The sequence below is a fragment of the Podarcis tiliguerta genome, assembly GCF_965153285.1.
Source record: "Podarcis tiliguerta genome assembly, chromosome: 4".
NCBI classification, from domain to species: domain Eukaryota; kingdom Metazoa; phylum Chordata; class Lepidosauria; order Squamata; family Lacertidae; genus Podarcis; species Podarcis tiliguerta.
Window position 1 is genome coordinate 4911438 of NC_139537.1, and position 14809 is coordinate 4926246.

The 14809-nt window shown below is 47.6% G+C and overlaps 4 protein-coding genes across 5 annotated transcripts in view; 2 read left to right on the forward strand and 2 right to left on the reverse strand.

The window, feature by feature from the left end:
* Window positions 1-14809, forward strand: part of LOC310676834 (tigger transposable element-derived protein 1-like) — a gene marked incomplete at its 3' end in the record, with an annotated part of 1439559 nt that overhangs the window by 530435 nt on the left and 894315 nt on the right. The window lies entirely within an intron of this gene.
* Window positions 1299-5770, forward strand: ANAPC15 (anaphase promoting complex subunit 15). Of its 2 annotated transcripts, none has more exons than XM_083436945.1 (5): window positions 1299-1433; window positions 3331-3456; window positions 3879-3938; window positions 4901-5041; window positions 5331-5770. In XM_083436945.1, the coding sequence occupies exons 2-5, from the start codon at window positions 3337-3339 to the stop codon at window positions 5376-5378; spliced, it is 369 nt and encodes a 122-aa protein (XP_083293071.1). In that variant the 5' UTR covers window positions 1299-1433; window positions 3331-3336; the 3' UTR covers window positions 5379-5770. The 2 variants fall into 2 exon arrangements, with proteins under 2 accessions (XP_083293071.1, XP_083293072.1); XM_083436946.1 differs by having other exon boundaries at window positions 4904-5041.
* The window catches only part of RNF121 (ring finger protein 121), a 175900-nt gene continuing 163162 nt past the window's right edge, over window positions 2072-14809 (reverse strand). The window contains exon 9 of the mRNA XM_083436707.1: window positions 2072-2126. Within this exon, the coding sequence (XP_083292833.1) occupies window positions 2087-2126 (40 nt within the window). The 3' untranslated portion in view covers window positions 2072-2086. The remainder of the gene's footprint in view (window positions 2127-14809) is intronic.
* Window positions 8801-14213, reverse strand: LOC310675771 (transmembrane O-methyltransferase homolog; the record flags this gene model as incomplete). The annotated part of the gene is made up of 3 exons (XM_083436861.1): window positions 8801-9263; window positions 9947-10143; window positions 13952-14213. 3 exons carry the CDS (start codon window positions 14211-14213, stop codon window positions 8943-8945), a joined length of 780 nt encoding a protein of 259 aa, XP_083292987.1. The 3' UTR covers window positions 8801-8942.

Genomic DNA, 14809 nt, shown 5'->3' on the forward strand with positions numbered 1-14809 from the left:
AGAAATATTATAAAATCAATGAATGTTAGAATGACATCGGATGGAGGTTAAAAGGTTATTAGTGATAATGTAGTGAAGGAGTATGGAAAATTCGAAGGTTAAAAAGATGAAGAATTAAAGGTTTAATATATTAAGATAAAGATTAAGAAAAGACTGAGGGAAGGGATTTGCTGATTAAATATTTGAATTGGAATACAGTGAGGGGAGGTGTGGGGAAGTCTGGGAAATAAGCAAACGTAAGAAATATTATGAAAATGGAATTGTTTTTACTTGTTTTTCTTTTTATTTTTGTATTTTTGTATTTTTCTTTCTTTTTTCTATGCAAAAGTCTTAATAAAATATTATTTAAAAAAATAGATTTGTAGGGGGTGCGGAAGTCCAACAGGGGAAGTATGAATCTGGCCCATTCCCTGCTCACTATTATCAATGACAATTATTACTTGCATTTATATTCAACCTTTTTCTGGCTCTCCTCCTCCTTACTTTATGCCCCCAACAACAGCAAGCCCGCAAGGTAGGTTAGGCTGAGAAGCGGTGACTGGCACCTAAGGTCACCCTGTGAGAGCCTGGTGAGGAATTCAAACTCTTCTCTCCTCCAGGTCCCAGTCTGACACTAACCCAGTGGTGGCCAAACTTGGTCCTCCAGCTGTTTTGGGACTACAACTCCCATCAGCCACAGCTAACAGGACCAGTGGTCAGGGATGGTGGGAACTGTAGTCCCAAAACAGCTGGAGGGCCAAGTTTGGCCACCACTGCTCTAACCACTGCACCAAACTGCCTCTGCCACTTTCATGCAAACTTTTGTTCTTGTTTTTCCCTTATTAAACATTTTGGTTTTGAGGCTGAAAGGAGCCACATGCAAGCAGCTCTAGCAGGCGAAACAATCAGCTGTCAGTTTCTCCCCAGCTTCCTCTTCCCATCCCAAATGCAGCATTTTCAAACACATTAAATACTTCTCCTTTACTACCGAATCTGGTTTTATTGACAATAAAATTAAACAGGGTTCAGCTTGAAGTAAGAATCGCATTTTTTAAATCAACCAATTAAATTATTTCATTGCTTGGTCGATCAACCAATCAAATAACTTGCCCCTTCTTTCCCCTCCCTCCTTAACAGCTGCATGAATAAGCGCCTGATTAAACACGCCCCTCGAGGACACTACAGGGCTCCACTGCGCAGGCGCGCAGGAATCCTCCTGGGAGGGGCGCGGTCAGGAGCCTTTCCTGCGCCTGCGCACTGAGTACGTGGAAAACCTAGAGCTAGAAAAAAGTGAAGAGGGGAAAACACTTCCGGTGAAAGATGTTGAGTGAAACAAACAAGACCCGAAACACCCCCCGCCGCCGCAGAGCGCTTCCGGAGCATGGCAGGTGCGCTTCCGGGGGCATGGGGGATTCGAACCGGGGCCGGCTTCTCCCTCAGCAACGAAGTGGGAGGTGAGGGGAGAGGGGAAGGGAAGGGGGGGGGCAGGAGAGAAGGAGATGCACGGAGGGGGGGGACCGGGGGCACCGCGGGCTCAATGACCCGGATGTGTTGGCCGCTGGAGGTCATGACCTTTGGCTTGCAGGGGAGCCCATTTAACACCCCCGGGCAGTGCCTAAAATAGGTGCGGGGGGGGGTCTCACTCTGTGACCCCCCAAAGGCCCCGCCAAGTATTCCTGGGCCTGAGAGAAAGTGTGTGTGAGGGGAGAATCCTGACCCCATAGAGGGAGGGAGAGAAGGCGGTGCCCCCAGCTCCGTCCCTTGCTTAATATTATATTATAATTGTAATGATTATTTTTATTTGTTTCTCATCTTGTAATATAATAATAAGCAGAGACATCACCTTGCCGACAAAGGTCCGTATAGTTAAAGCTCTGGTTTTCCCAGTAGTGATGTATGGAAGTGAGAGCTGGAGCATAAAGAAGGCTGATCGCCAAAGAATGGATGCTTTTGAATTCTGGTGCTGGAGGAGACTTGAGAGTCCCATGGACTGCAAGAAGATCAAACCTATCCATTCTTAAGGAAATCAGCCCTGAGTGCTCACTGGAAGGACAGATCGTGAAACGACTAAACAACAACAAATATAATAATTAATAATAATAATTTATTATTTATACCCTGCCCATCTGGCTGGGCTTCCCCAGCCACTCTTGTGCTGTGAAAACTTTCACCATGTGATAAACTGCTTGCCTTATTAGTCCTATATTTATCATTCAAGATGCAATTAAGTGCAGCTCCACTCAGTTCCCTCGTAGCCTTTCTTGTTGTTTAGTCGTGTCCGACTCTTTGTGACCCCCTGGACCAGAGCACGCCAGGCACTCCTGTCTTCCTCTGCCTTCCGCAGTTTGGTCAAACTCATGCTGGTAGCTTCAAGAACACTGTCCCACCATCTCATCCTCCGTCGTCCCCTTCTCCTTGTGCCCTCCATCTTTCCCAACATCAGGGTCTTTTCCAGGGAGTCGAGTCTTCTCATGAGCTGGCCAAAGTATTGGAGCCTCAGCTTCAGGATCTGTCCTTCCAGTGAGCACTCAGGGCTGATTTCCTTAAGAATGTATAGGTTTGATCTTCTTGCAGTCCATGGGACTCTCAAGAATCTCCTCCAGCACCATAATTCAAAAGCATCAACCTAGTAGTTTGAAAGCACACTAGTGCAAGTAGATAAATAGGTACCGCTGCAGCGGGAAGATAAACTGCATTTCCATGCGCTCTGGTTTCTGTCACGGTGTTCCGTTGTGCCGGAAGCGGTTTAGTCATGCTGGCCACATGACCCAGAAAGCTGTCTCTGAACAAATGCCGGCTCCCTTGGCCTGAAAACAAGATGAGTGTCCCACCCCATAGTCACCTTTGACTGGACATAACTATCCAGGGGTCCTTTACCTTGGTCCTCTGAGATGCCTGCGATACATCCAATCCAAATGAATGCAAAACGAACCAATGCTGCTTCATTTACATGTGTTAGCATCAAGTACTCATTTTTCTAGCACTAGGAGGTTGAAGTGTGTTTGCTGAAGACCATGTGTTGGGTACTGCCTGTGCCTGGAACCCCTTGGTACAATGTGGCGATGGTTTGGCTGTGTGGCCGATGAGTGAAGGATCGTTTCTTAGGGACACAGGATCAGACCTGCCCCAGTCCTTTATAGTCCCATAGCTGACTATACAGTCATACCTTGGGTTGAAGTAGCTTCGGGCTGAGTGTTTTCGGGTTGCACTCCGCGGCGACCCGGAAGTAACAGAGCGCGTTACTTCCAGGTTTCGCCGCTCGCGCATGTGCAGACGCTCAAAATGATGTCACGTGCATTCGGGTACCACTGTAGTGCTTTTCCAACCATTTTTCTTCTCCCAATCCCTTAGGAAATCATGTCCACACTCTTTCCTTCCCTCTTCCCACGAGTCACTGAGGCGCTGTGGTTTAACCTGGACCGGCCATGTGTGGATGAGAATGAGCTTCAGCAGCAAGAACAGCAGCATCAGGCCTGGGTGAGCCATGAAAGGAGGAGAGGGGTCTTTGGGAATAAAGAAGAGGAAGGAGCAGGGCTGTCGGATGGAGCCAGCCAAACATTAGGAAGAACTTTCTGACAGTAAGAGCTGCTCAAAAGTGGTGGCCTCTCCTTCATTGGAGGTTTGTAAAACAGAGGCTGGCCGGCCACCTGCCGGGGATTCTTGAGCTGTGATTGGTTGGACTAGATGACTCTGGTGGTCTTTAAACTCTATGCTTCTGTGAAGTGAACAGGAAAAAGAAAGAGCTTTTTCCTGAGGGCAATCTCATACTTTGTCCGTTGGAAAGCGTGTCCTTTCCCCCGCTTTCCCCTCCAATTCACCTGTCTTCATCTTGAACCTTCCTTCTGGATGTTCTTGATAGTTTCTCTGAATTAATTTAACATTTTCTCCCTTTGTCACAGCTGCAGAGCATCGCTGAGAAAGATAACAACTTGGTCCCAATTGGGAAGCCTGCCTCCGAGGTAACAACCTTGTCAGCCCTTGGGGGGTGTTCTGCACCTAGATTGGGAGGGTTTGTTCAAGGAGCTGTGGATCTGGGCAGGTTATGGGCTGCCATTAGTATTATTATCACCACCATCGCACACTTAGATAATGATAACACACCAGAGGACAGGGCCTTGTTGTCCTGGGATTGCCTCCACCTCCGTCACTTATCTTAGATGTGCCTAATGCCTTCACTCCATCTCTTGGGTCCTTTCCTCTCATGGTTCCTCTCACTTGGACCATTTACATCAGGATCTCACAATTGCCACCCCCATATCATCCCTCCTCTGCAAGCCTAAACCCTCTGGTTCCTATTGAGCCATTCCCTGGTTGCTCTTAAAAGAGGAATGGTTCCTGCTCTCCTGGTTGCTGTTATAACCATCTTCTGCAGAGTGCACAGAAAAACAGGCACCTGTATCTTGCAGGGAGGGGTGGCAAAAGCACAAGACCTTCTAGGCTTAATTAGGATGTGAGAAATTCTAGGCTTACCCTTTAGGAGCTACATAAGAGCGGAGAAATCTTGGACTCCTTTTAAGAAGAAAGATTGTTGCATGTGTAAGAAAGGGAAAGGAACTGAGACGGGTGTTTCATATCATTTAGAAGGAGAGCTTGCAGGATTGAGAGGAACTTCCTGCGTTTTAAAGCTGCAATCCGCCTTGAGGATAGCAGGGGCTGTAGACAAATTGTAATATTGTCTTGAGAGCTTACATGGTAAGCCACATGGTTGAATTTATTTGAAATATTGTCATATCACCTTTAACGGTAACAGCCGTATCAAGGCAGTTTGCAAAACATTAAGCAGAGCAGCCAGTTAAGTCAGCTGTTGACCAGGGGCTGGAACAGGAAAGATCCCACATTATGGACAAGGGCTCTGTGGCGCACAGGAGCCGGGAGGAGAGGCTGGCAGGAAAGTGATGGCTGCGCCTTTGCTTTGCCTTAGCAGACTTATGACGAGGAGGAAGAAGAGGATGACGAAGATGACGAGGACAGCGAGGAAGACTCTGAAGATGATGAGGACATGCAAGATATGGACGAGATGAACGACTACAACGAGTCTCCGGATGATGGGGAGATCAATGAGGTTGGTAGGGGGCTCCTCGCGGGTCTTGGCTTCCTCGTTCCCATGTCTAGATCTGGGAAGAATTCTTTGGGATTCACTGGGGCGCCCTTGCAGCCAGACAGCGGACCATGAGGGAGACAGCAGTGCATACAAGGAGGGCCTCAGCAGAGGTGCTGCAGTGCTGAAGGAGCTGAGCAGCTCAGGGGGCCTGGGCATGTAGCTCACATCCTCACAAGAGGCTATCCATTCGCAGTGGGCATCCCTTTCAGCTTGGCCTCTTAGCAATTAATCGTTTTGTGTCTCTCCCCAGGTGGATATGGAAGGAGCAGAGCAAGATCAGGACCAGTGGATGATCTAGATTCCCAAAAGAACTCAGTCCAGCCTTTGGATGTGTGTATGTCCTCCGTGGAGCAGGAAAGGAGGGGAATGTCTCCCTGAGCCGGGCCCTTTGGAAAGCAGGCTGGTGTGTGTGCGATCCAGGCCTGCCCTGAATCCTGGCTGGGAAGTGGGACCCATTCCTGCCCTCATCCCTGCCGCAGAAGTGCTGCCCCGCTGGGCTCTTTCGTTGTCATTCTGCTGAAGTGTTTGAGGCAGCTAAAAACTCCAGAGAGGAAAGGAGTTGAGGTTCAGCGCTTGACTTTGGCAGCAAAGGCAGCCGGTCTTTTGTTTGCGTTTGGGGTGTCTGTGTGTGTGTGTCAGTTTTCTGCTCTCAGCAGAAACAATTTTGTCAATAAACTTTTTTTTTCTTTTGTTATCTGGCCTATGTTTTTTCTTCTCCGCCCTGGCATGTGGTTTGAGGCTCCATCACAGTGGTGGTGGTGGGGAATTGCCTGCACACCTCTGAGAAAAGAACATAAGAATCAAAGACTCTTAGAATCGGAAGGGACCACGAGGATCATCTAGTCCAACTCCTGCAATGCAGGATTCAACACGGGATTCAAACCCATGATGCTGAGATTAAAAGTCTCACGCTCTACTGACTGAGCCATCTGAGAAGAGCCTGCTGGGTCAGGCCAATAGGGGCCCATCTAGGCCAGCATCTTGCTTCCATAGTGACTCTCCAGGTGCCTGTGGCAACCCCCCCCCCCCCACGCAGGATCTGAGCACAAGAGCATCTCTCCCTGTGGTTTTCAGCAAGTCATGTTCAGAAGCACTGCTGCCTCCGGCCACAGAGGACAGAGCGTAGCCAATTCCTTCTCTTTAAACAATGCCTGCAGGCTGTAGCAGAGGCAGAAATTCAGTTTGGAACAGAACTGGTGTGCGAAATAACAGGCAGGCTCGACAGCGCAAACAATGCAGGGAATTTGTTGTGCCGCTAATATTTTTAGAGGCATTAGTGAAAAAGTGTATTGCCTGAGAAGTGTGATCCAATTTGCTTGGAGGTTAAACAGGGCGCGGTGGGGGGAGGTTACTATAGAGAGGGAAGGTGCCCAAATTGTGAGAATTCCTCCCTGATGATATTTATCTTGGACCTTTCATTGTTTTTTGGCACCAGGCTAAACCTGGTCTGTTCTCTAGCAACTTGAAATAATGTCTGAGCCCCTGTTTAATTGTCTTCTGTTGTTTGGTGTTTTAATGGCCTAGTTTCACGGATTTCCCCTGCCCTGCTGTTTTTATAGTAGTTTTTAAGCAAGATTTTGTTATTGTAAGCTGCCTTGGTGACATTGGTGATTGCAGGGCAGAAATCTGATTAAATTAATTAGTGCAAGGAATTTGTGATGGTTTTTCTCTTGGTCTTCAGTCAGTCAGGGTGTTGAAGAATTTGCTGTGGTTCTGAGATGAGCCCATTTGGTTACTGATCTCTGAGCAAAGCCATCTAAACACTGCAATCCCCGGCCATCTAGGAGAGGTGTTATTTGCTAACTCCTTCCTTTAATTGTGAAGCCCCATCCATTTGCCCCTGGTATTTTGTTCAGGCTGAAAAAAAGACAGTTGGAGTCAGGACAGATCATTTTATTCTCTGCAATCATTCAAGTTAGATTTATAAATATAATTCACAGTGTTTACCTTTTGCCTTCTTTTTGAACCGCCTTGAACTAGACTGAGGCCTGTTAATCAGTTCCAATCGAGAAATCTCGGGGCTTTTTTTGTTTGCTGGCAGAGAAGATTTCAAACTGCCAGTTGATAATTGCGACATCCAGATAGCTCACTTGCCTCAATTCTAGCATCTGGCAAGGCCTGCCATGGGGAACTCAGACTGCATTCCCCAGTGACTCAAACTAAAGAAAGAAAGAAATAGATCGGCTTAAAAACTGGCTGGTCTTGTGCCAGGAGATGAGTGTTAGCAGGTCTTCAGTACCAACCCAAAAATGGGAAATTTGCATGAGAACAGAGTCATTTTGCTTTCGTTATATTGGTGCCATTTCCATGGCTGTTTGCAGGGGTGTGCAAACCAGGACAAGATCTTCCTTTGCTCTCCCTCCCTACAAGGAAGGAGACCACCCCATCTCTTTACAGCCACATCTCAGGCTCTTGAGGAAGGAGCTGTCTAGGCCCCCATTGGCGATGCTATAAGAATTTTAAGGTCTCAAATCTAGAATAAATGTCCATAAATGCACACATATCTAAATATATGAACCATGTGTCTGAAATAGTACAGGAGAGCAATCCTGGGGCCATTTTGACTCTTCCAATGGCCTCAAATATTCCTCTGCAGTAGGGAGGCAAATGGGGGAAGCCTTCCCTTTGTCTTTTTGCTTGCAAATCCTGTCTTAAAGGCGTATTTGTGTATGACTAGGGTGAGCCTGTGACCGGATTCAAGAACTAAAGTATTAACCATCACAAAAGAATGGCGGGTCTGCTCAGGTAATGCAATCAGTGACCATTGTCAGGTATCCTGGCAGGCAGGATTTCTGCTGTAGAGTGCCTTTTTCTGTGATGTATGTATGATTTTTGTTGGGGGGTGGGTGGGTCTTGGGCGACTGGGTGGGCAATTTCAAAACTCTATATAAGGCCTTGCACACCATTGTTCAGGGTTCTCCCTCCTGCGTGTGGTGAGAGGGGACCTGTTGCAACCGTTCCTTGAAGGTCGGGCTTATTAGCCGCTTTGCTTCTGTTAACGGAGAAATCTGAGGGCTCCCTTGGACAAAAAACAAGGACACCAGCCAGGAATAGCAGAGCAAAACAGCAGCCAGTAGGCTTGGTCTTTATTGAAGACTGTGGCGACAGGACTCCCACAAGGTGGAACAAGATGGAAGCCCAGAACAAAAGAAGACCCCAACTTTTATTAGCTGCTACACCCCCATGCCACACCCCTAAGACTACATCATGACTACATCATTGACACATCACAAAGAGGAGGGGTTCAGGGAGGAGTTGTGGTGGAAACCTGAGTGTCTTGTCACCTGTCCGCTTCCTCCTTTCCCCCTCCCCATTATTACATTCCTGAGGACAAAGAGGAGTTCACTGTTTCCTCCCCAGAGGGAAGGGCTGGTCACTGTCTTTTGTTTCATCCCATACTGAATCCACTTCCATATGCAGGTCCTTTGTGAGTGTGATGGTCTTCTGTCTTGGACCATCAAGGTTGGCATGCCAACTGGGTAGGGCTTGCTGCTGACGTGTTGGTAAGCTTGGGGGATTATGGCTGCCTTGTGTCAAGTCGCCCCCCTTTGATTGTCCTTCCTTCATGGTGTAAAATAAAAGTGGAACGGTACAGATCCAATGTACGGCTGATTTTCTATGAATTTATAACAGAAGCCGTTTTCTATGAATTTATAACAGAATGTCGTGTGTGTATGTGTCATGTTTGTGTGTGTGTGTCATGTTGGGGGGGGGGGTTTCCTGCAACACTTCTCAATATTCTCTGGTTGGCCTCTGTTATTTCCTCCTACCGATAGGGGACCCACTTAAGGACTCTGTATGGGCTCTGGAATACCCCATAAGGGAAACGGAGCAGTTTTACCTATAACTCTGGCATCTCCCATCACTGCAGACCCGTCCAGGTGAGCTGGGCCATGCCGTCGGGAATGGCCCGGAAGTACTGCAGGCTGGTTCTGTGAATCCTCCACTTATACTTGCCAGAGGCCTTGACGTACTGCATGAAATGAGGCGCTCCGGGGAAGATGACGTTGTCGGCTACGATGGTGGCCCCTTCCAGGAGGAGGTCGTGGGCCTCCAACAGCTGCAGGTCTCTCAGGTAGCAGCGCTTCCAGTGGTCCATGAAGATGAATTCCACATGGCTCAGCCCGTATTTCTCCTTCAGCTGGGGGATGACTTCCTGCGAGGGTCCCCGGATGAGCTCCACCTGCGCGAGAGAAGCCGTTGAAAGAGAGGCAGAGGCATTTCTGTTAAGTACTGTTGGCAGAGACGTCCCGAATGCCTTTAGGGAGGTATTTTTATTTGCAACGGCTGCAGTTCGGACTTTGATGGGAAAGGGGTGGAAGGAAGAAGAAGTCCCGACAATAACAGATTGGCATAACAGGCTACAAGAATTTGCTGAAATGGCGCAGTTGACAAGAAGCCCGAAAGGCAATTCAAAACAAAAATTTATGGAAAAGTGGGATAGATATAAGATATATGTTCAAAAATACAGTAAAGGTTCGCTATCTATGCTAGCATTCAATTGACGTTGGAGAGAGACTGAGTTGAGTACCACTGTACTCTGGTTGACCTCTGTTATTTCCTCCTACTGATAGGCAACCTACTTAAGGACTCTATATGGGCTCTGGAATACCCCAAAAGAGAAAAGGAGCAGTTTTTCGTATAACAGGCAAAACAGAAAATGCCGTGTCCTCCTCTGCCTGCCTGCCTGCCAGATTCGCGGCAGAAAGGGGAGGAAGCCCGAACAAGCACAGGAGGTGAATCTGCCATGTTCCCCAGGTCTCCAGAGCCTGCCACCCTAAGGCAACTGCCTCACTTTGCCTCCAGCTCTGCCCCCCGTCCCCCGGCAGCTTGGCAAGGGCAGCTGTGGAAGCCCAAGGCACTCACGGTGTCATCGTCGAAGCCAGCCAGGCGGATGACCTTCTCGGCCACGGCCGCTTTGCGCTCGTCCATCTCCACGGTGTACAGCCGGGCGCCCAGCGGCAACAGCTGCGCGATGAGGATGGTGGCATATCCGCAGTAGGTGCCCAGCTCCAAGACTCGGAGGGGAGCCTTCTCATAGATCAGCCGCTCCAGGATCTTGGCTAGAAGGCATCAAATCAAGGTTGCGTTTGGGGCGAGGAAGGATGGAGGGTGCCCAGCAGCCAGCCACCTCTTCCCAATTTGTTCCCTGCGGTTATTCTAAGACAGCGTTCTCCAAGACGGTGCCCTCCACGGGGCTGGCCAGGACTGTTGGGAGCCAGAATATGTAATCTCAGGAGGGCACCGTCTTGGGGAAGGCTGTGAAACCCAAAAGCCCACCAAGGCGAGAATATTACTAGCGAAGAATTGGAAGAAACAAGATTTAGCAACTATAGAAGAATGGCAGACAAAGATGATGGACTATATGGAACTTGCCAAATTGACCGGGAGACTCCGAGACCAGAGAGAAGAGACGGTGGAAGAAGACTGGAAGAAGTTTAAAGAATATTTGGAAAAAATACGTTAATATTTAAATCTTAGAATAGCTTTGGAAGTGGATATAGGCTGTAGGGTTAGAAGTAGAAGACAGTGTGTTTTAAAATAGTATTATTAGTAAGTGATGAAATGTGAAGATTTTTAAGGTAAAAGTAAGTGTGATAAAAAATGGTTAAAATTTATGATATATGAAACTGCTAAAGACGAGGTAAAATGAAAATCAGATGGGGGACTTGGGGAAGCTCACCTAATCATGTTTTGAAAAACAAGAATTTGTATTGTTTGTATTTCTGTTTGTATTGTTTATTTGTGTTATAAAATGAATAAAAAAAAATGGGGGAGGGGGAGCCCACCAGGGCCCTACGAATAGCTGCTGCCTTCACAGTCCGAGGGCTAAAGTCTCGTGCGGCTTGTACAGCTGTAGATGCTATTTGGGGCCTGCTAATTTTGGCCGGCTGGACTTAGGGAGCTCAGTCTCCTGCCTGGATCAAGGCAGAAAAGTTATCCTCTGGCTCAAAGCCCAAGGCTTTAGTGCTGCGGTTCCTCCGTGCCAGAGGTAAAGACTCTCTGCCCGTGCTCAGAAGCAATCTCTCCTCTTAGCTGGCTGGAGCGTGGTGCTGATAATGCCCAGATTGCAGGTTCAATCCCCGCAAGGGGGGGCCGGACTACATGATCTTCAGGGTCCCTTCCAACTCTAGAATTCTAAGGGATGTGCTGTGACGCCGAAACCCAGTTGCCAGCAGCCAATGCAACAGGGCACAACACTATTTACAGCTGCGCTGTTGGCTCTTCGACCAGAAACTGGCACAAAGCAACCCAAAGCCTATTAACATGATTCTTTGCTTGTGTTGGCTTGTGGGGTGGGGGGCCCTCTGGGAGGGGTTGGGAATCGCTTCCGCCCTGAATCTTGGTTCACTGAAATGCTTTGAAACTTCATCCTTTGAAAACCAACCAATTCCTGGTGAGTTTGAAAGCTGCAATAAATTGTGAGGGAACACCTGGGACCAGATGCCACCGGCTCTTACGACTCTCTTTTACAATCGTATACTGAGTGTCTTGCAGCATAAGGGGGAAATATAACGTAATAGTAATTATAATGCAAATAACATGCGTATGCTGTAAGCCCTAAAAACAGCCCAGGTGCATCAGGGCTAAAAGATGTTTCAAAGTGAATAACTAAAAGAGATGGTGAGCTTAGAAGCTCATTGTAACCAGGTTGTTTTCAATAACTGGTACATAGGCGGCTGGCTCGAATGCTGTAAATCAGGCATGCCCAAAGTCTGTTTCAGGGGCATAATCCGGCCCGCCGGTCGATTGAATCTGGCCCCTGTGGCAGTTTATTATTGGTCTCAACTAGGGCCAGGGGCTTTTCGACACTGGCCCCGACTTGGTGGAACGCTCTGTCACAAGAGACTAGGACCCTGCAGGACTTGACATCTTTCCGCAGGGTCTGCAAGACGGAGCTGTTCCGCCTGGCCTTTGGACTCAGTCTGACCCTTATGTTTCCCTCCCCTTATGGTTTTGATCTATGGGCTACTTTTAAAAGGAGGCTGCATTTTAACCAGTATTTTAAATTGGGGGTTTTTCCCCCCGTTATGTTTTTCTTGTAATTTACTGGTGTTAGCTGCCCTGAGCCCTGGGGTAAAATCCTAAAAAAAGTTCAGCAATTTTGGTTGGCCCTCACGGCCCTTCACTTCATCAAATCTGGCCCTCTTTGAAAAAGTTTGGACATCACTGCTGTAAATGGCAGGCGTTGGACTAGATGACGCTTAGGACCCCTTTCCAACTCTACAATTCGGTGGTTCTACATTCCTTAATGGTTGCCGCGGTCTCTCTAGTCTTTGGCACAGCATTCTGGCAGAGCTGGTCTGGAGCACTTTAAATAGGCAGAAAGACAGAGGGATCGTGTGACCTGGCCTTATCTATCTGCTATTTGTGCTTCTAGCCTGCCCTTCACCAAATACTTCCAGGGCAGGTTACTGATTACCACAGTTGACATTAGTACAACATATGCCCAAAATTCTATCTAGACAAAAACCACAAAAAAACGGCCACAGCTATAAATAAAAAACTCTGATTTAGGATCAGCAGTTTTGCTGCCTGCTTTAGAAGTTTGATTGCTTCCGCTATGATCTGCTTTTAAAGGTGTAGGTATACCGTATTGGCCTGAATATAAACCTCACTTTCCGCCCAAAATTCTGACAGTGCGGCTTAAATTTGCAACCTTACAAAAATGGGCTTTTATGATATCGCTGCTGAAACAGACATACGGTAAAACGAAACGGGTGTGAGTGACTGCGGAATTTTAAGAGAGCGGCTTATATTCTGGTATTGTCTTTTTTTCTCCCCCCCCCCCTTTTGAATTTTAAAGGTGCGACTTATATTCAGGTGCGGCTTATATTTGGGCCAATATGATACATCAAATAAAACAGCATCTTGAAGCGGCAACAGGAAGTTTAAAAACTACAGGATTCTCTCCCCCAGGAGGCAGTGAGGGCCAGCAGCTTGGATGGCTTTAAAAGAAGATTCAACAAATTCACGGAGGAGACATGGTGACTATTTTCTTTCTCTGCTGTTGTGCCTCTGAAGGGACCCAAGGATCATCTAGTCCACCCCCCTGCAATGATCTAGCATGGCTCTCCTTATGTCAGGCATGTGCAAAGTCTGTTTCGGGGGTCTAATCTGGCCCGCTGGCCAATTTAACCCGGAGTAAAATTGTAAAGAAGCTCAACAACTTCAATCCTAAAAAAAGCTTTGGCCGGCCCTCACGCATGTTCACTTCATCAAATCTGGCCCTCTTTGAAAAAAGTTTGGGCAACCCTGCTTATGTCCTTACCAGTGTGTGCTCTCCCACTCATTACAGTTAGACCTAAGAAGAGCCCATTCCCTGGAACTCCCCGCCACTTGATTAAGTCAAGGGGCCAAGGCAATCACATCGTGTCTCAGGCCTTCAACATGGGGTTGGTTGCTCAAAAAGAAACAGAGGCAAATTAAAAACAAACGGATCCGGGCTTCCTCACTGCATTCCCATCCCATCCAACATTTCTCTGGCGAAAATAGGGATGTCCTATTCCATCCCCTCTGACAGTTCTCCAATAAAAACAAGGAGGTCCTATTCCATTTCTCCCATGAAAACAGGGACATCCTATTCCATCCCCTCCAACATTTCTCCCATGAAAACAGGGACATCCTATTCCATCCCCTCCAACATTTCTCCGATGGAAACAGGGACATCCTATTCCATCCCCTCCAACATTTCTCCCATGAAAACAGGGACATCCTATTCCATCCCCTCCAACATTTCTCTGATGGAAACAGGGACATCCTATTCCATCCCCTCCAACATTTATCCGATGGAAACAGGGACATCCTATTCCATCCCCTCCAACATTTCTCCGATGGAAACAGGGACATTCCTCTGTCCCCATCGCACACCTTTTTGGGGTCCCAGGTTGCTGAGATACTCGCAGTGGTAGCTCCAGTGGTCAAAGGTCTCCAGGATGTGCTGGGGGTCTCCCGGGATGGTGTGGGTCAAGACGTACTGGAAGGCCCTCTCTTCCTTGGGGATGCCCGTCAGGTAGTCTCGCACCCGCCGCACCAGCACCGCCCGGTAAAAGAGGCAGAAGTAGTGCCGGTAGCGGATGAGCAGCGTCACCACAAAAGGGATGAACGCCAGCGCAATAGCCGGGGAGACCATGGCGATGTGTCGAGAAGCCGGCCGCTGTCCTCAGACCTGGGGGAGACACAAGCAGGGCAAGGAAGGCCTGGGCGACACCCCCACATTCTTTTTTTCCCTTTTTTTTAAAGCACATCCAAATTTCATATCTTTATCTTTCATTTGCTTGTTTCCTCGACTTCCTCACACCTCCCTTTTTTGTATTCTAATTCAAATTAACTGGTTCAGCAAATCCTTTCCCTCTTTCTCAGTTTTTTGATCTAAAATTTATCTTAACACAGTCTTGCTTTCAATTTTCCACTTTTGCCCAATAACAATCAGTTTTTACATAATCCTTAATAACATTTCTGCTAAAACCATATAACTTCAATCCAGTATTCTTCTAACATTCATTAATTTTGCAGTATTTCTGTAAATATAATTTAATTTTTTTCCAATCTTCCTCCATCGACTCTTCTCCCTGGTCTCGGATTTTGCCAGTCATTTCCGCCAGTTCCATGTAGTCCATCAGCTTCATCTGCCATTCTTCCTGGGTGGGTAGATCTTGTGTCTTCCAATACTTTGCGATGAGTATCCTTGCTGCTGTTGTGGTGTACATAAAAAAAGTTCTAGACACC